The following is a 20,681-nucleotide window of genomic DNA, read 5'->3' on the forward strand; positions in this document are numbered from 1 at the left end:
AATAGCTTGGTTTTTTTATTGAGTGTTGTAAAGAGGAAAAATGAAAAGTGTGGAGATCTCTTTTTCCTTTTGAACTGACCATATTCATACTACTATGTTTCTGTGTAGCTGAAAAGATAGTTCCTTTATCCCAGAAGATTTTCTTATTAAAATCATTGTTACTAGTTCTTAAAATGACATAAACAATGCAGCGTGACTCTCCATTATAATAAAACACTATCACTTTGGCTTGTTGAGATAAGACAGCTTTGATATATGTGAAGGCTCAAAAGAGGGTTCTGAATTTAAACAGTACAGGCATTTGGCTCTTATAGAGTGTTCAAGTTGACTGCCATCTTAACCTGTGTCGTGCTTCTAGACAGTGCTGCTTCGTGGCAAATTCCAATTTAGAAAGGTGCAGTAGAGCTGTTAATGATCATTCTGTCATGGAAATAACACAGAAGAGAAAACCATGCAAGTTCCCTTGTCACCTTGAGTATTTCCTTAATCTGGTTGGTTTAGTTTCCAGAGGCACAGACTGCTCTAGTAGTTATCTGTGATGATCAATAATTTCACATTCATCAAGCGAGGCAATAGAATTTCAGGAGGTAACTGGGTGCATCCAGATAAAGCATGGGCCATTGTGCTGCGATGTCTTTTGTCTCCACTATCTTGTCAGATCCGAGGTAGTGTTGGGCTTCACTTGGAAGCTGAGTATTTGGCGTCTAGTGAATCGATGCTTTGTTGTCATCACGGTGGGCCTATGCCACAGCTTTTTTAAAAACTGTGGTCATGGTTAGCACTAGCTGAGGCATTCTTACAGGGGTCAGATAATTGTGGCCTGAGGTACTTAATCCCCACGTCCACTCTCAGGCACCCATCGCAGTGCTGTGGCAATGCTGCAGCTTTTAGAAGAGCTCCCTTGCAGGAGTGATACGGTTGTTCTTTCTGGTGACGGAATGTTTGATAAAGATCACTCTCTGACATGGATATCTTCGCCCGCATTCCATAAAGCTTTAGTCACCTGTCAAAAGCTGTGTGCACAATGGTTGTGGAGGTAGATGGTCTGCACAGGGAATCTGGCTGCTAATCGCTGTTACTTTGTAAACTACTTTGAGAATTGCTTGCTAAAAAAGTAAAAAAAGTTTAGTCCCAGAATAAGAGATTATTCAGGATTTTGTTAATTAAATTGATATTATCACTTGTCTTATCTGTTTGAAAGGTTTGCTTTGCTGGGGTCTTAGCTTTTGTATGGAGCTGCATGCTGTGTATGCAAGGTAAACAAGGTGTCTTGTGAGGAAAAAATATTTGCCGTTAAATGCTTACATGTTCTGTGCGAACTAGGATATATGATGGAGACTTCTTAAAACCACAATAAAAACATTCTGTTAGATCATGTTACAGATTTAGCTACTGAATTGCATTTCTGTCTCTAAAATGAATGAATATGGGAAAGGGTGAAGTAGATTAGTACTAAATGTCCTGTTGCAATAGGAATGAACAAACAGTAATCCTAGCTTTTCTCAGCTCTTTTTTTTTTTTTTCCTGTTTTACATGCATTAAAATCCTGCTCTATGAAGATGTAATTCTGTTTAAAAATAGTTGGAAGAGGTTGGATCAATTAAGTACCTTGCAATAAATTATTCTGTATTAAGCTAAGAACGATTGCCGAAAGAGACCCGTGGGCTTGTGATCTCTATTTTTGTGTGTATAACTGTGTACAGAATGGCTCTTTTGAAACCAAGTATAAAGGCTTTGATTATGGATTAATTTACTGTGGAGTACATAATAGTCTTGATAATTCATCATCGCTGTGTCCACTTCAGAATAATTAAATTTCGATGTTATTTTCCATATTGTAACACATTTTGCATAGAAGATTTACTCCTTAAGTGCTAGGGATGAATTGTAAAGAGATTCTGCATTCCTTAAATGTCAAACTTCTGCTCTCTTCAAACTTGATTTCTGCTAAAAATGAAAATACTTCAAATTTACTAGTAAATCTTGAATCACTATTAGTTTACAGTTTTCAAATGCATGAAATTTTATAAGGTCTACTTAGTAATGAAGAAAGCATGGAGAGAAATCATTGTACTTGAATGCTTAAGGCTGAAAACCTGAGAAGTGCTCCACGCTTGAAAATGTTTGCACTCAAATCCTGGCAACAGTGTTAAGGGGTAAAGTTCTCAAGACTATAAAAATATTTCGGGATTTCAGCTCTACCTTTGCAACTGTGAAATTTAGTAAAAATCTTATATGTGTTCTTAATTTAGAGAATGGTTCTCCTTTCTTTTATTTTTACAACATACCTTCATTAATATCTGCCTGTACTTTACTGTAGGTAGGTGTATTGGAACAGAGCAAGAATTTGGTCAGAAACACTTAAACAAAAGAGGATATAAATGAAAAGCAAGTCTTCGTCAGTTGTAAAAATGTGTCTAAAATCTTTGCATCTAAGCTACAGTTGAGACTGCCAGTTGCAATGTATTTTTCCACCTGCCCTGTGAAAAAGTGAGACAGGGATAGATCTGTTTAGAAAGATGATAAAATAGATTTTTAACTAAGCATATCGAACATTTACTGAGAATTGCAGATACAGTTGAGAAATTATGGAGAAACCATGACTGAATCTAAGGATCTCAGTTTGCAAAGGGGATGGATTCTTTATTCTTCTCAACTATTGTAAAATACAGTTAGAGATAATATTCAGGTGAAAATAAAATAATTAAAAATGTGAATGTCGTGGGTTTAGTACTTATTAATCCTTAAATTCTGCAAGCGTTTGAATGAAAAACCCCGGAATGCTTCTAAAATTTATAGCTGATGTCCTGGGAGATATTTAGTGTAATTTTCCTTTGTAAGGAAAGATCTCCTTTTTTAAAAATTTATTTTCCCCCTCATATTAAGTATTTACTGTGGAATCATGTATTGTCAAAGTATCTTTAGTCCCTTCCAGCTGCTTTCTTTGTCGCTTTGGCTTTCAGTTCTCAGCATGTCTCAAAGGGTGTGGTTTTGACATTTTTTCAGTCCATGTTATAGGCTTTTTTAAAAACTACAATGACTCTGTGTGCCTTTATTATCATATGGTAATTCATATTGTATTATTCTGGATATTCTGGATCTCGGAAAACTATATTAGGTCACTTCTTCATCTGTTAACAGAATGGTTGGTACTTAGAAATGTTTTTTTCCCTCTTTGGTTTCTCTGCAAGTGTAAAGTAGAACTTGTGTATATGCAGTCATGTAAAGATTTAATTGCTATATGTTTCAGTGACCTGCACCTCTCCTTTAGAAACTTAGGCCTATTACTGATCTACTATTTGCTTGTATTATTGTGCCTTCAGAACTGTAGCATTTTGTGCCAAACTCTTTTACCAGTTGTACTTTTTACCATTTTTTATGAAACTGCTTTCGAAATAGCTTATAGGCTTGGTACATTAGGTATTGTTTGGGAATACTGGGATATTTGTTTTACAACTGTAGCCTGTGAAAGGGTGAGCATCTCCTTTGTTCATGGCTATAAAATGGAAAGAAAGCCCATTCTGAAATGAAAGATCCTTAATGTAAAAGGCCATGTCAGTTACTTCTCTTTCTGTGTTTTATGCTGCTGAGGTGTACAGTACAGTGTAAGTTGAAATATAGCACAGAGTGAGAGACGACCTGGGAATTCAATTATCAGTGTACACGGTGTCCTTAACCTGTGTTGCATAAGTGGTGTTTGGGTAGTGGTCACACAAGTGCAACAAGTGCAGCTGCATTTGCTTGCTTCTTCAGTATGAATGGTATTAACTGAGCATTATCCATAATCAGATACATCTAGCTTGCCTTTGTTCCAAATTCCAGGAATTCTGAATTTATCTGTTGCACTATGCTATCCAGTAACAATATTATAGGAAGCATACTGATGAATGTCATCAGCCTGTTAAATTCATATTAGTATATTTTTCTTCCCAAAGTTCTCAAATGCGTATTGGACAGGAAAGGTGATTAGGTATTTGAAGGGCCCTGTTAGACTGAGGAGAACTTGTCTGCTGTTGTTGCTTTTCTCCTCAGAAAGATGAGGCTGTGTAGTGCATACGGTTACTGGTTACAGTGGTCAGATGCAACTGATGTGGGTAGAGTACTACGTAAGGTTGCATTTGTCGTGTAGCTTTGTCACCCAAAACTCTGTTGGAAAGTAACTGCAATAGGGAACTCCACCTTGTGCAGAACATGAGGTATGAAGAACATCAGGGCTTTGGTCTGACCAAAAGGAATGCGAGCATGATTACATCAAGTGACATGTCTGTGACAACTGTTACTCTCCCTAACAAAAAAGTATGTCATGCTGGTTTCCACTAGTTGGGATTAATTTCTGACTACTTCTTTGCATGGTTAGCTGGGCTCTTTTGTGTGTGTGTGTGTGTGTGTGTGTTTTGTTAGTTGGCTCTGATTTATGTAGTATTTGGACTCATGAGTGTCCTGTGGGTTCTTAATTTTATTTGGAAACGTTACATTTTAAAATCTAAAACAAAAGCTATTAACACATTTTGTTTGAAATGTTTCATATTTATAGTTCCCTAAAATTCCGTTTTCTTTATCTTCCCAGTCACATGGGAGCTTGGAGGGAACACACACACATCTCTAATGCCAGTGTTGCAGATTAAAAATAGTTTTCCTCCACCAAATGCTAACAGCTGGTTGGCTTTGTTTCCTGGCCGAAGATGCATCATATAGTATTTTCATTTTCCTGCTGTTGCCAAGTGTTAATGGATCAAGCTCTGCAAGTTTTGCTTTGTAAATTCTATTGTAATACTAATTACACTTTAACTGCATTTCTGTGAGGCTTTTCACAACTCCAATCAAGCACCTATTACCACATTTTGAAGATAAGTAAACAGAAGGAGAAAGTGATTGAGGGAGATGCTTTGTGTTGATTTAAATGACAGTGAAGATAATCAGCCCTGCTGTAAGCCAAGTATTATTCAGGCAACATGAAGATGTATTGGCATTCAACAGAACAGGTCTTGTAGGTTGTGCTCTGCCAGGACAAACCTCTGACCTTTGTTCCTTTCTTTTAGCTGAAGTAATTCAGCGCAAATACCATGGAAAATCACTTATTGTTGTGTTTAAATGATAGCAATTGCATATCAAAATCACTGTCATCTTTGCTTTTCACCAGTGATATAAAATGTCTAAACATTGTATTTCAAGGAAGAAGGTATCTATAGTAATATTTTCCAAAATATCAATTTTTGTAATGTTGTGTGTGGACAACATTATATACAATCACAAGTTATATCTGAACTGAGTAGAATATCATATAATAGCTTTTGTTTTTCAGCATCTTGAAGTACTCATTAAAACTGTCTTACCACCTTACAGGAAGTGAATCTACCATTTTATTTTATTTTGAAAATTCTTTCATAATGACTGGTGGTTAAAGTGGTATTGCCTTCTTATATGTGATCCATACTGTTTACATTTTGGCATAAAAGTTGAAGCAAGTAGTGCAAAACATGGAGAGACCCGAAAGTTAATAAAATAACAGATGGCAGTTATGTTCATTTGGAAATAATTATAGACTACATTTTTAATTCCATAAAATAAATGCGTTGGTTTTAATTAAGAGAGTAGGCCTACTGGTCATATAGTGATTAGTGTCTTGTGTGGCATAAACCTGGAAGTTAGCTTTTTATAATGTAATATGTGATATAATGGGGATCAATTTCAGGAATGCCTTAAGAATATGCTCTAAACAGAATTCTTTCTAAACTAATTGTACTGGGTAGATTGATCCTGTTGCCATATGGACTTGAAATATCCTCGGGTATGCAAAAGAAAAATCTAGGTAAATGATAACTCATTTAATACTCTGCGTTCTGTGTTTATAGAAAACAGAATTTCTCAGGATCTTCTAAAAGAAAACAAGAGTGTGCCAAAGGTAATTTCAGTGTTGAGTGTTCATGGATGGTAAAATTGTACTTAACAGACGTTTGTAATTTTTGCAGGTAATAGCTCTAGCAGATGCAGCAGAAGAAAATCAAGCCAACATGTTCCGGGCATTAACAAAGTTGAAAAGTGCCACCCATCTGGTGATTATGCTGATTGTTCTGTGGCAGAAGCTCAGCGCTGATCAAGTTGCTATTCTGGAAGCAACATTTTTGCCATTAGCAGAAGATACACAAGAGCTGGTAAGAATCTGTAAAAGCTGCTTGAAAAATGCTCATTGACAGAACTTTAAGCACTTCAATCTACATATTTCCCCATGTACTTTGTTGAAGACTGTCCTTTGAAGTGATTTAGTAGCATTATTAGGTAGGTGTTTGCAAACTACATTGACTTCACAGGAACGTGGTAAAGATGTAGATTATAGAATATTTTATTAGAAGACATGGATGATACCAGTTAACTTCTGCTTAATCCGTCCTTATCAAGCCAAGTAGGAGTGTCTTACATAAGTTTAGCTGGTTTTAGCTTCTGTCCAGTTATTAGCACAAATAGAATAGCCCATTTTTTTTAAAGACTCTAATATAAATGCTATATCATACACATACATGTGTGCTCACGTGCACGCCTTCCAATAGAACTATAAAATATAGACATGTACACACAGCAATATAGTATATTTAATCTATTAAGCATTTGCCATACTTTGTCTTCAGTGTTTGCACATCAGTTTATATAATGGAAGAAAGTTATTAAAAAAACCCCCTATGAATAGATAATGTACTTGTGTTCTCCAAACCATGCTCTAGATAGCCCTGCACTGTATAGATATCTTGAAAATTGTGTTCTGATTTAGTGAGTGTGATGATGTGAGATCATGTGCAAAATTTGGAAAATGGTCTGTTAAGAAAGTCTCTCCTTGCCTAAGGTCCCCAGCTAAATATTGCTTTAGCTGAATTAAGGAGTGTTCTAAACTTAAAACAACCAGAGTTGATCTCCAGTTTTAAGTCCCACCTTTTTACTGGGTTCTAGAAGAAAGGACTTCAAGGTAGTGTGCCACAATTAGAAGAGAAATAAACTCTGACATTAATACGTCTCAAAAGTTTCTTTTAGGTATCTGAACTATGAAGTGTACTGCATAACCTTTCCCGCCTGGACGCCTTCCTGTGTAACCTCACCTAGGTGTTCCTGCCCTGGCAGGGGGATTGGACTAGATGGTGTTTCGAGGTCCCTTCCAATCCCTAACATTCTGTGATTCTGTGAAGTATATGTTAATGTTAATTTTCATGTTCTGCGCAGGGTTTTCACAGTGTACAGTGCATCCAGATTTTGGTACATACCCAAAATTCTTAGAATGGTTTGTGGCCATGTAGAAAGCTTGTGCTGGGTTCCAAGTGAATCTAGGATCATATTAAATTTCTGCCCTTAGGGGGAAAGTGTTTTGGCATTTCACATGATTTCCACCCATAGCAGGAAAAGCAAACCAGTTTTATTGAGATTTTTTGGGAATTTTCCCTCATTTAAACTTGAAAAATCAAGCTTCACAACTGAGGAGTATGCTTTCCCATGAATGGAACTGAAAGTTCGTATGAATCTCATAAAAGCCCAAACAACCACTTTTTGTATGACTCACTTTTATTTTGCTGTCAGGAATTGCATTGCTTTGACACAGGTTTTGATAAAACATGGTGAAATGTTTCATGTCTTATAATACAGGATATCACTTCAGGATATATTTCGATGTGGTTTTGATAGTTACCAATACTCCATGTTAAAGCTGTGAGACCTCTCATAAATATTGTAAGGATGTACATCCTGCAGAGCAGCCAAGATGAAAAATGTAAACCAACAATAACTGGAGGTGGAAATGGAAATGAAACCTTTACAACATACTGAAATACGTGCCATATTGAAGTTATGGTACCACAGAAATCTGAATGTAATTTCAGGAGAAATTTGGGCAGGGAAGGGGGAAATCTTCTGACATACCAATGATATTTACAGACAGAAGCTCCTAGCCAGCGTTCAGGTTTCCTTGCAGGCAGCTGAGTGGAACGCTGGTGAAAGAAAGTACTCTGAAGAATTTTTATTTACTCTTCAAACAATTCTGCACAATGGTTTCTTGTGTTTTTATTTGGAGAGAATGTGTTAGAAGACAGTTTAGATGCAGTCTACATCTCAAGAACACTTTCTGCCTTGTGAGCATTAAACTATGGAAATGTTTTTTTTAATAGAAGGGAAATGTTTAGAATATACTGTTACCATAAAAAGAAATGCTTCTCTGACCATAACATTAGCATTATTTTCGTACATGCCATTCCATTTAGAACAGATTGCATCTTGTTTGCTAGACCTGGCAATCACTCCAGTTAGATATTTAGCAAATACAGAAGTGGTGTTTTGTGTTCCCATTGTCACCAATATTTTCCTCAGACTGCTTAATGGTTTGCGTTGCTGAAAACTTTTGTGTAAGAACATGTAAAGTTTGGTTTTTCATGTCTACAACGATACAGCGAAGTAATACTGCAAACTTACATGTTTTCTGGGAATAACAGATATTTGGCATTGTATTTTATTTCCAGCAGTAAACTTCTAACTAGCACCTAAATAGTATTGATTTGATTAAACTGACTAAAAGGTTCGCTCTAGTTTAATATTGGAAATACAAGGACGTTCCCCTTTTTCAGTGATTCTTTCATGAATTATGCACAGTGTATTACAACACCAGAAATTGAATGAGGACTCTCGAGTCTCTGCTTTTGGCCAGTGTGACAAATGAGCTAATACTTCTGCTGATGGAACTATTAAGAAAGTGATGCTAAAACTGAATAATAGTTAATTTTATTCGCATGGAAATTAAATGCAGTTTTGTCCCAACATACTTTGTAACTGTGGGACTAAAATGAAACCTATATTCAATATATAGAAGCATATATTGTTAGTATTTCAGAACATAGTGTTACAGCTCCATGCAAACTATACTTTAAAATGTATACTGGTTTTGAGTCCTGTGTTTTGCTGTCTCTTGAAATATATGGTAGAAAACTATATTAGAGTGCTTTTGGAGACCAAAGAATCCATGATCACTGTAATAATACTAGTGATGTATCAGATTTTTTTTTTTAATGCGATTCACTTTATTTCCGGAAAGTTGGTGACTGTTCTGCAGGACTAGAGTATTTGTTATTAGCTTATAACAAGGAGCGGCAACAATTTGAAGTACTATGAAGTCTGAAAAATGAAAAAAGCAAGGAACATTTTAAAGGATGTTTTTCAGTGATTATAATTTACCAAGCTGCATTTTCTAGATTGAAAAAGATACTTGAAAAATACCAAGTTTGTGATAAAACATATATTTACAATAGGAAATCCTTTTGGGAAGGGAGGGAATTGGTCCAGCCTAGTTTAAAGGGTTCAAAGGGTTCATGCTACACAGGATAGTTTTGATATAATGGTTGCATGGCGTCTGGACTGACTGATGGCTTGTATGTCTGATCATTAAGCTATTAATGCTTTCTTTGTTTAAGATATTACAAAGGGGAAAATGTCTGTCAATACTAACATTCTAACTTTAGGACTGAGGGAAGGCCATCACCAGTATAGTCACTAATAGTAACCTTACTGAAGAATAAATACTTTCGTAGTTCTCGTGATGTTACCAAATAACGATATACAGATGCTTCATTGCTCAGAATCATCACTTTCTTGTTATAGTCACATTTGTGATACTGTAGTTAGTAGTAACAGCTTTAAAATGGCATCGAGGAAGTACATTTTCATCTCCTTATATTAATGTTTGGAATCGTACCAACCAAGTAAATGTCTGTGTTCGATCTTAATTTCTTATTGAAGTTGTAACTTGGGAGAAAAAAAATGCCTGAGGGTGAAATGCATATCTTTAAGTGACTCCATGATCCAGTGTTATTAACCTAAGTTAGTGAATATAAATTTGCTGCTTTACAGTGTTGATTAGATAAAGTAGAAAAATATACTTTAAGGCAATGATGAGAAAGAGGTCGTGTCAGAAGAAAATAATGAAGTTCCTAGTAAGAGTCATAGGAGTTACAATCAAAAGTGTCTGTGCTTTCTGTAAGATAATGATCTGAATGTAAATCACCAGAAAAAGAAAAGATCAGTCACTTGGGAAAGACTAGATAGCATGCTAGGTTTCATGTATGATAGCAGATGAGTTTTAATGTAGAGTTCTTAAGTAATGTAGAAAAGAAGCTTTTGTGCAAGAATCCTTTACTGAGTGAAAGTTCTCAAGATTAAAGATAAGGTTATTTCTGTAATTCCAGGAGGCTTAATTCTGTCAAGACTGACAGTAGCAAACTTTTAATTGAATTTTTCCATTACTGTATAGTGCTATTGAAGCTTTGGGCTAATAATTACATCTTTGGTGAGAGTAATTTTTGAGCCTTAATTCTTACAGTTTATTGGAAATTGTCATTTTTCACTAATTCTTGTAATTAGTTACTTAGTCATAGTAAAATACATCTGGAATTAGTTTTTTGTGTCTTATATTTTCTGTACTCTCCTTGTTGTTTTAACCACTTTTTAAATGCAAAGCTCCAACTGTGTAACAGGTCGAAATATTTTTAAATATGATGAAACATTTTATATTTTATTGTTTGCCATAGGCCAGTACAAATTAGCTTTTGGTATTTTGTAAGTACTTTTAAAATTTCTTAAACAAAACAAACCAAAACAAATGAAATCGACCAACCAACCAAATTTGAAACCACCACAAGGCAATGGACGGTGACAACTTGTAACTTGGAATCAGTTTTCTATACAGTTGTACTCTTTATTTCTGTGAACACACAAGTTTATAGCAGATACATTATCCCCCTCCCCACCTTCTTCTTTCTATGAACAAGGTGAATAATACAGCTTAAAATAAGTAGTTTTAGAGGGAGAAGCACATGAAATTTGTTGCCTTTTTTTCCCAGCTGGGAAAAATACTTTACATTAAATGATGTTGACTGTCCTTTTTCAAAAATCAACACTAACAGACAAGTCTTCCTCCTGTTTAAATCAAGGCCATGCAACAGAACCATTCAGAAAGGCTATTCTGTTGCAGTCAATCATTTAAGTCCAGTAAAAGTGTGTGTGTGGGGAAGCTAGTGGGTTTTAAACTTTTAATCACCAAAATAAAAGGAAGGAGCTTTAGGTTTTTCCTGGTAAAAAACATCATTTTTTAATAAAAAAGGCCAGCCTCAGTCTTAAGTTTAGTTTTGGTTCAAAGCAGCATAAGATTGACAAGTGAGGGAAAGATGGGGTGAAGGAATGAGATTCCCACTCCTCCCTGGGCAACGAAGGTCCAGTATGAGGGAGAGGTTAAAAATGGAATAGTGGTACCTGGATCCCGTTGATGTCCTTTGCTCAGGAAAGTATATGTGACCCTGCTGGAGAAGAAGAGAAGTAAGAGTGTGGCTCAAATATCAGCCTTCTTTGCTCTGCCTGCTCGCCTGCTTTCCAGAGGACTGGAGTACACCAGAGACAGCTAGAGTAGATGGAGAGGATGTGGTTGTAACACCATTAAGTTACTACAAATTGATGTGTAACCATTTCTACTTTACTTGTGTTTGTGGTAAGTAATTTGGGTGAAAGAGGGAATTTGGTAAGTGAAGTGGTGGTCTCGCCACTATTTTAAGCACTATCACGGTTCCTTTAAATGTTTGTGAATCATTCTCTTCCTGAACTTAATTATATTTACTGAGAAGGCAGTGGGCTATGGCAGACATAGCAAGTTGGAAGCATGTTGCACAACTATCTAATGATCTTCGTCTGTCACTGAATTGGTGTGATTCTTCACAGTGAATTCTGTGGGTGGAAAAGCGTCAATGTTTTGTTGGTCTGAGAATGAAAGGCTTAGAGGTCTGTTTAAACTTTTGTGTATTAATGAAAAACTAATATCTTTATCTGTTGCTTCCCACTTCAAAGGACTAGCAGAAGAAGCTATGCCCACTTTTATTTTCCAATTTGTTTTTGCAGTGTCTGGTAAGAAGAGGACATAAGATTTTTCTCTTTTTAAAAGACTCACTTCTGGTGACTGGTAATAATACTGCTTTTCAAAGAAACTTTTCTCTTTCTCTTCCAGATGGCATAAAATACATTTAAACAAAATCATGCATAAATGGGTTTTGATGTTCATTATGAATTGTAAAATTCTGAGGACAGAAAGAATTATTGTATTCTTATTTTGTTTAATTGATTCCCTGGCAGTTGTATCAAGCTCAGAACAAGCATTCAGCCTTGGTATGAACTTTATGCTAATGGAGAATCTGACATATCTGTTGCTTAGTTGTATTTTTTTGTTAAGTTTTGAGAATGAATTTTGTATTTAACTTGAGCTATCACCTTATTTATTCTGCCAGTATTAGAGATACTGAAGTTAATCTTCTGTGGGCTGTCTCTGTTGTGAGCAGAAGCTTTCTCAGGGATCTTATTTCTTGGTGTAAATCAGTCAAGGCAGAACTGTGTTGTGCTGCGATTAGTTTGCCTCCAGCATATATCACCTCCTTTAAAACTAACTTGAATATCCTACAAAGTATTGCAGTTGTCCTGAGAGACATACCCTTTGTTTGACAGATTAAATAACCCTCTGTTATCAGACATCTGTCTCCATGTAATATTGTGATGGCGACCTCTAAACTTTCTCTTTGTTAGGGGAGCATAATCTATCTAGTTCAGGTACAAAGAGAAGCTAAAATGTTTTAGTCTAGTGGTAATTACTGAATATGTGCTGCATACCAGAAGTTCAGATCAGTTGTCATCTAGACTGCTTAATGACAAGAGTGATGCATTACAGTGATTATGGCAATGTTTTGCACCAAAACATCTTAACACTCAATATATATAATCAGTGATTCTTTCTTTTGAGTTGTTTCTTTTAAAGAAGCTGATTGTCAGTGGAGAATTCCCTTGATATTGGGTCCTAATTGAAGGATATGCAGACTTCTGCTGTGTATTGAAAAGTATTGTACTAGTGTTTTAGAAATATTATCTGATCTATGATTGGTTGTAAAATTCCACTGAAATTACTTATATACTGAAAAAAATCATCAGTTTTGGCATTATTACTGTATCGCGTTTATATTACATCGTAGCACAGGGTTTATAGACTGAAAAGTTGCATATTTACTGTTGGTTTTATTTTCTAATTGTCTAACATCAGTTTAAAGCTATGATACTTTTATTTTAAGTACTGTAATGCTCTGTTAGTATCTGATTTTAAAAAAGCCAACCATGTATCATGGCATTTTCTGAGAAAATAAGGTAGAGATACTCCAAATAATTTTATGACGCTCTCTATTTATCTTGAAGATATTACTTAATGACGTGCAGCTAAATTCATAACTTCCCTCAGATCTGGCAGTCAGAAATGTTTCTGAGAGGGTAAATGAAGATCTAATCATTGAACCAGGGGAAGGAACGAGGGGAACCAGTTCTGGTATTACTGCTTTTGGTTTATTGATGTTCTTGGTTCTAAATTGCAATCATAATGTAACATTTTTTTGTCATTGTTAGATAACCTATACCTATTGTTCACACATTGTGTTGTTGTATAATCTGTCTACTAGAATTTACGAAGTTATTGCTAGGTAGTGCGAAAAGAAGTCATGTGAATCTTTCATCTTGTTAAAAGATCTCAGAAGACAACTCACTGGCTTTTTACTATGATTTGCAGAGTAGCTATTTTTTTCAGATGGAAGTTTTTGCTTTCAGTTAATGGTAAGATGCTTAGCCTTAACTCCTAAATTAAGAATGATATATCAGTATTCTCTAATCTGCACAGGTGGTGATAGACTCACTTTATGATAGATTAGGACAGATAAAATTAAAAGAACATAAAGAATGCATCATTTTTTTCTGCCATGTTCTGGGTTTTTCAATGAAGCAAGAGTTAGATATAGCCAAAATATGCTTTTGATATCTCAAAAGTAAAATAGGCATTTGGTCATAAAACAAGGCTGTACAAACAATGGAGGAGTTAATTATCTTTGCCCAAACTATTGGCTCAAGCAAAAACCCAATGATTCTAGCATAAGTTTGAAAATTTGCTACCCAAGTAAAGATGCAAGTCCAATTTGCCACTATCCTCATTGTCCTCACCTGTGCATTTTGGGAGAATAGAAATTCCACAATTTGAAGCAATAGAGCTGAGTTTTAAGTTAGTGGTGACTAGATCAAAAGTACTGTGAAAATTTAAATACAAAAGAAATTTTTTGCCAAGTTGTGTGTGTGTTGTTTTGTTTTGTTTTTTTCCCAGAGCTAAAATATTTGAGTGTGTATGGTTCCATATTTCACAGCATTTGGAAACACAAACTCACTTGTCAGGCTTTCATAGCATCTTCTGTTGGTAATCTAATGAAGGATATTGTACTAAGAGAAGGAAAGTTCCTCCCCAAGTGTCACTGATATTAAAATAGAATGTGAGCTGAGATGCAGTGAGATCTCAAGAAGCTTTTTTAGTATATGTTTTCTCTATTTTTTCTCTCCAGACCAAGTACAACAAGGTCTGATTTCTCTTCCCCATATCAAAAATTATCTTGCTGAACCTCATGGAAGTTATAGACCTAATTTATGGCAGACCCACTGTTGGATGTATAGCATTATTCAGTGAGATGCATGACTCCTGATGTGTTTGCATGCCTGCAGACAGCTTTGACAGCATCTGCAGAATCTAAACAGCAGCTCGGTTTTCCTTGGTAGCTGGTGAAAAGTTCTTGAGGAAAAGAAAGATGAAGTGTTAGATGATTTCAGTGCTAAAAATCAAAACAACAAACCTCTGAAGCTGGCAACAAGGAAGCCAAACTGCTCCATTCCTGTAGTGCATACAAGACTTTCTTTCATCAGTTTCCAGAAACGGATCAATGGTTGTAAGAAGTCAAGTTAAAAAGAAAATTAAGATGACAAAAAAAGTCAAAAATTCAGGAGTCGCTAATGGCTTCTACAGAAACCCATGATGTGTGTGAACTTTTGCTATTCCAGACAGGATGTATTTGTATGACAACAAACAAGCATTACTAGTGGAATAATTGTACAATTAGGTGTTTAGAATTTATCTGTTGAGAAACATGCCCTCTTCCCTACCTCTCACCCACTCTGCCTTAAAGATCTTAATAATTTGCAATGTTGTCCAGAAATAAAACAATAAAAACTAGTTGTTAGAATACACTCTGTATTGCTCCAATTTTGATACATGAGACAACCTGAGAGAAGAGTTGGACAATATAGATACATTACTTGTCAAGAAGAAAACTACTGATTTAATTCTAGTCTAATTCTGACCTAATTCTAACCTAATATTGAAAGTTTTTCTGTGCAGATGAAAAACATCTGATCCTAAAGGACGCAGCCCATTTGGAAATTTGGCTACAATAATCAGAGATTAATTAAATTTTAGTGGAAGAGCCACCATCTATAGTCATCCTGATATGTTTTGGTGAAGCATACATTTTCCTGAGAGCAAATTACTAAACCCAAAAGCATGGAACAATTAGGCAGTTGTAGAAATATTATGACTATGATCTCCACCTGGAGGAGTTCTGTTTTCTTACAGGTGATGCACTCTCTAATTGTGTTATCTGTTGTTTCATTAATACACAAAACCCTACAACTGCTAATAATCGTATTTTGTTTCTATAAGCAGGACTTTCTTCTGAGTCGGACTTGGAAAACACATTAAAGTATTGAACGATAAAGGTCATCATCATGATGGAACACAGCTTTCAGAACCTTTGTTTAGTAATGCTTGTTTTGCTAGATTCCTAAAACACCTACTACTTTAATACTCTTCTTCTGCATTATGTGGTAAAATATTAGTTTAGGAGCACCAGTCTTAGAAGTCAAATACTGCATATCCTGTAAGACAGTGTCAGAAACATTATTTTGATTTCTAAGCCATATGCATTTTCAGCTTTCTTTCCATACCTGAAGACATTATAGAAGGAGGTTTTGGCAAATCTTGATTTAAGTTTAATGTCCATAGAATAGAATCCTCCAAAAACTATTTGTCTTATATTTAGTGCAGAAGTGTTCAGTGGTTTGTGAATTGTGTGAGGACAAAAATACCATGGAAAGAACAAACTTTTAAATGACAAGTGTGCTTTTCAGGAAAGAATCTGTCATACAGATTTCTGTCAGGTAAAGTTGCCATAGGATATCAATATATGAATATCTTTACCAAGCAGGACTCAAAATCGGAAGTTCTTGTAGAAAGTTGTTTATGCTGGTGGAGTTTCTATTAAATAAATATTTCTACATTGAACAGAAAACGTTGCTGTTTCTGTTGTCACTGGCAGTTACAGCACAGCTGTGCAGAAATGACAAGTTTGTCTGTGACACTTCAAAAAAACCCAACGACTTGTAAAGCATTTTGTCTAAAGCTGATATTTCCATTCTACTACCTCAAAATGTGAGAGCATCTAATTAAAATATTAATATCTGACATAGCTTGAAAATATTTGCTAGCATGAATAGTTATTGTTGAATAGCTCTGCACAGATTTGTTGTGCTATACTTAGACTTGTTCAATAAATGTTGTAAAGAGATCGCATACATTTGCCTGTGTAAATGTTGATTCCTTTCTGTACTCTTCTATTAGTTGTTGTTCATACTCTTTTTAATCTTTTACACCTTAAATATCTATTATATCAGGATTCCTACAGAGCTTGATTGTTCAGGAGATGACATTGTGGTCAGAGTTATCAAGATGTTTCCTTTTACTTCTCTGGTTTTTGCATTTGTCTTTTATCCCTTGTGTTTTAAGTAAAAGGTAATTTGTATGGAGTAGGTAAGCATGCCAAGTCCAAATCCTGTTAACATATTTTGCAATGTACAGAAGACTTGCAATCCTGCTGGCATTAACTGTCCATCTGCAACTATCTACTTTTCAATGACCTCTAAGAAATATTTTTACATATTTCAATTTACTTTAACATGTTCTTCTATATGTTCTCTGATCATTTGGACAATAAGCCAAATTGTTATGCTGTGTTGATGTAGCTTACTGGGCATTTTTATGGAAAAAAAAAATCATAGCATGGTGGGTTGAGGTGTTCTAGATGCAATGCAGCTGATGTTGTTACTAGGATGGATTTCAGCTGACTACGGTGATTGCTTAGAGCTACTTTTGCACCTCTAGATTCTGGTCCTGAATAGGAGTCAGTATTCTGCCAGTTTAGGGATATGAACAGTATAAAGCACATTGAAGCAGCTATTTTAATTCTACTTTTTGTGGCTTTTATGGGTCTTGTGAAATGTTAAAGATTTTTTTTTCACTGATGATCACAAGCCACTCTGACTTGCTAAAAGGAACTGACAGATTTAATTAAAGCAAGGCTAAATCGCATAATGGAGAAAGAGCCATGAAAACATCTAACCACTTTAGAATAATATTGTGTTGTAGTGGGCTTATATCAGCAGCAAGCATTCGTTGAGAAGTTGGTGCTTTTCTGCATTTCCTAATACAAGAACGGAATTGGTTCTGAAAGTCTTTGTTGTTGGACTTGGGGGCAAATACTTCTGCATGAATCTCTTTAACCAGAGTCAAAGGCATGGCAAAGATTTCAGTAACTTCCAGTCCTGTCTATGTATTTAATGTAAGCACACTTTCAAGAGACGACATTCACCTCTCAACTACAGACAAAACAATCTTCTTGTGGCATTTAGAACAATGTTTCTTTTGTTTGCAGAGTAAATAATTAACTCATTAACTTTGTATCTTCTCAAACTTTGTAGGTTTAATTTCCAAGCTAAATAATTTCTTTTATGTGGCTGGCATTTACACATTTGCTTCGTCTTGTTTTGCTTTCCTGTAACGAGGATATTTCCATCAGTTTGAGTGGTACAATAGTTAATTCTACTGACCTATTGTATACTTACATTAAGCATCACAAAGTGAACTAGGGTTTACATTCAAAGAAAACTTTTTTTTCATCTCTCATATCCAGAGAAGAGAAACACTGGAAGACTGATAGCTTGGCAAAATTGGGTTTCCATGGTAGTCTGTATTAAAATAGAAGAGAAGTCATTGCGGTCTTATGGTTAAAATTACAAACATAAATGATACTTTTACTTGTGTTATCGTGCAATGTAGTGAACTACTTAAAATTTCAAACTTCACAAAAGCCCCTGCATGTTCAGTTTCTGTGCTTTGGCTTACTTCTGTCTTGGGCATTTTGGGTTCAGAGCCTTTGTAGGATTTCAGCTCTGGTGCATTATGTGAATTTATGACAATTGCAGAGTATTAAAGGAAAGGAAATGCTGTGTCATAAAATCTGAGCTTTTATTTTGAACACATCCCAAGGCTCCTTTCTGACTCCCAGTTGCATCATTTCTTTGCTTATGTGTGTTATTTTTAAAGCCCAAGAACTATCTGAAAGTAAATCTATGCATTATTTAGATCTATTACAGGTTTTTCTCACAGGACAAAATATAGCTCACAAAGATTGCTCTAGCAAAAGTCTTTTGTAAATATACATACTCAATAAAATGATAATTTTTGACTTTTCAGAATAAGGGTTTAAGAAAGAAGTACTTATCAGGCTGTTTCTAGAAAGCAATATACCTGTATGGCTAGTTGCTATAATATGGTCCAGGTAAAAGTTGATTATTATTAGTAGTGTCATAACTTCAGAAGGCTTGATAATATTTTAAAAGATTTTTACCTGGGTTTTATGTACCCTTTATATATCTAAGATATAAGATAGTTCTGTAGGCTATCCTTGCAAATCATAGATTTGACTGCCCACTGCTTCTCAATGATTAGTCAAATTGATCTGTCTAGAGTTTACCAGTTAGATGGGGCTTCACTTGGTGGTCTAGATTTGTGTTCAAAACCTTCAATGTTTCAGAAGAACTTTTAGTAAAGTCTAATATTAAACAATACGGAGAAAAGTAGACTTTCAGTTTATCCATTACCTGTGTAAGTACAGCTTAAAAATTGTTAAAACCTGTTGAATTTTTTCAGGTTAAAAGCAACAAATGGTTTTATTTTGCATGGAAAGTCCACATGTTGAAACTTGTAGGTAAAATATCCTTTTGTTTGTTTGTTTTGTTTAAAGTGATGTGAGAGAATGTGCTGTATTATTATCTACTTGAGCATCTCTCAGAGTTCCTAGATCTTCTCTGTGTTGGAAGCAGTTCAACCCTTGTTCTGAGGGGAAACATGAGGCAAAACCTCTGTTTTGGCCAGAAATTCCAGTGTGATGTTTGCAGCAGGGGCTGTTAGATTCTTGGTGTTTTCCAAGAGAAATCACTTTAGTGTCTTTAGAAACTAGACTTGGTACTTTTTCTTGTTCATGTGTTTGCAATGGAAACCAACTGCTGTAAACGTCTGTGCTGTGCAGCTAGATCGGATTTTGACTGGACCTTTGTAGCAGCAACTTAGCTTAACCAATATTTCATCTTTCACTTCATTAACTTCCAGTGATTTATGAATGATGCTATTCATGGAGACAAGGCGAATCTAAAAACCAAAGACAGTTATACCATATAAATGTTAAGAAGCTAAACTATATGACTAAACTTATAAAATCTGATAAAAGGCCCTATCTCGTGCTTCTCCATGCATGTCCTATACATCTTAACAACTGTATTGAAATCCTTCTCTCAGATCCCGCCTCTGGGTGTGTGTCTAGTTGACCTTGTCTGTTGATCACTCTTGGGGAGTGGAGTCTTGCAGCCAAGCAGCAGGCCGCAGTGCTGTGCCTCCTGGCTGAGCCTGACCTCCAGCTTCACTAGGACCACATTCCCCACCTGCACGTTGTGTCAGAGGATCAATGCCCTTTCTACAGCCTGACAATTTATCTGCAGCATCTCACATGCTGGATGAGCCTCCAGTTTTATTGTCTAGAATTTTAGAATAACAGTAGGTTAGTCATTTAGCCTGCAAGGAACATAATTTTGGAGGTTCCTTCTTGTTTGGCAAATGGTAGAACCTAAAAATATTCCTAAAAGTAAGCTACTCTAGATTAAACCTATGCCAAAATGAGATTGAATGTATAATCGCAGTCACACTCAGATGAGCTGTAACATCCGAGGAACATTAATGATAATATATATGGAATACAAGTGATATGTACTACCACACCTTAGTCCTGCTAGTATCACAAATCTACATTTGGTCTTCAGACTCTGCACTGTATACAATTTTGTCAAAAGAAAGTGCCAATCCCTACCTAGTACTTACAAGAGAAAAATACTAATATATACACGTAAAATATGAAGCTAAGCCTTTCCCAGTGAAAAAGTTAAATAAACGAATTGAGTATTTTTCATATCTATTTCAGCTGATACAGTCAATATGAAGAATTTGCATGGTTTAGTAATACATCTTTTTGTGAGTCTTGACTCAGGTTTGTTGTGGCAGTTACGGCAACGCCTGCTGGTCATAGGATGATGGATTACTGGTATCACACTCCTGCTGAAGGTGTTCCTTTCAGACCTCAAATATGCAGAACACTACACAGAAAGCCATTAGTGAATATTACAGCTATGACTGTAGAATCATTCTTCAGTGTGTGCTATAGACTAGAACACCTTCCGTTTCAAACACCTTTTAGCTTCTTTTTAATGAGTAAAGGGTGAAGAATTTTTCCTGTTCCTTCAATTCTCCCCTTGCACCAATAAAAATTGCTGACAAATGCAACCTTATGGGCAGCCATTAATTCTTAGTTGTATGAAATCACCTGAACAGATTTCCATCAAGATTTTTTTTCACATAGAAGTAGATTTTGTGTACTCTTTCACTGATCATAAAGGCT

General features: G+C 35.6%; 1 protein-coding gene across 1 annotated transcript in view; it reads left to right on the plus strand.

The window, feature by feature from the left end:
• The window catches only part of BBS9 (Bardet-Biedl syndrome 9), a 303,101-nt gene that overhangs the window by 131,335 nt on the left and 151,085 nt on the right, over window positions 1–20,681 (plus strand). The window contains exon 20 of the mRNA XM_065630323.1: window positions 5,970–6,152. Coding sequence (XP_065486395.1) covers window positions 5,970–6,152 — 183 coding nt within the window. The remainder of the gene's footprint in view (window positions 1–5,969; window positions 6,153–20,681) is intronic.

This window comes from Caloenas nicobarica, chromosome 2 (genome assembly GCF_036013445.1).
Source record: "Caloenas nicobarica isolate bCalNic1 chromosome 2, bCalNic1.hap1, whole genome shotgun sequence".
Classification (NCBI taxonomy): domain Eukaryota; kingdom Metazoa; phylum Chordata; class Aves; order Columbiformes; family Columbidae; genus Caloenas; species Caloenas nicobarica.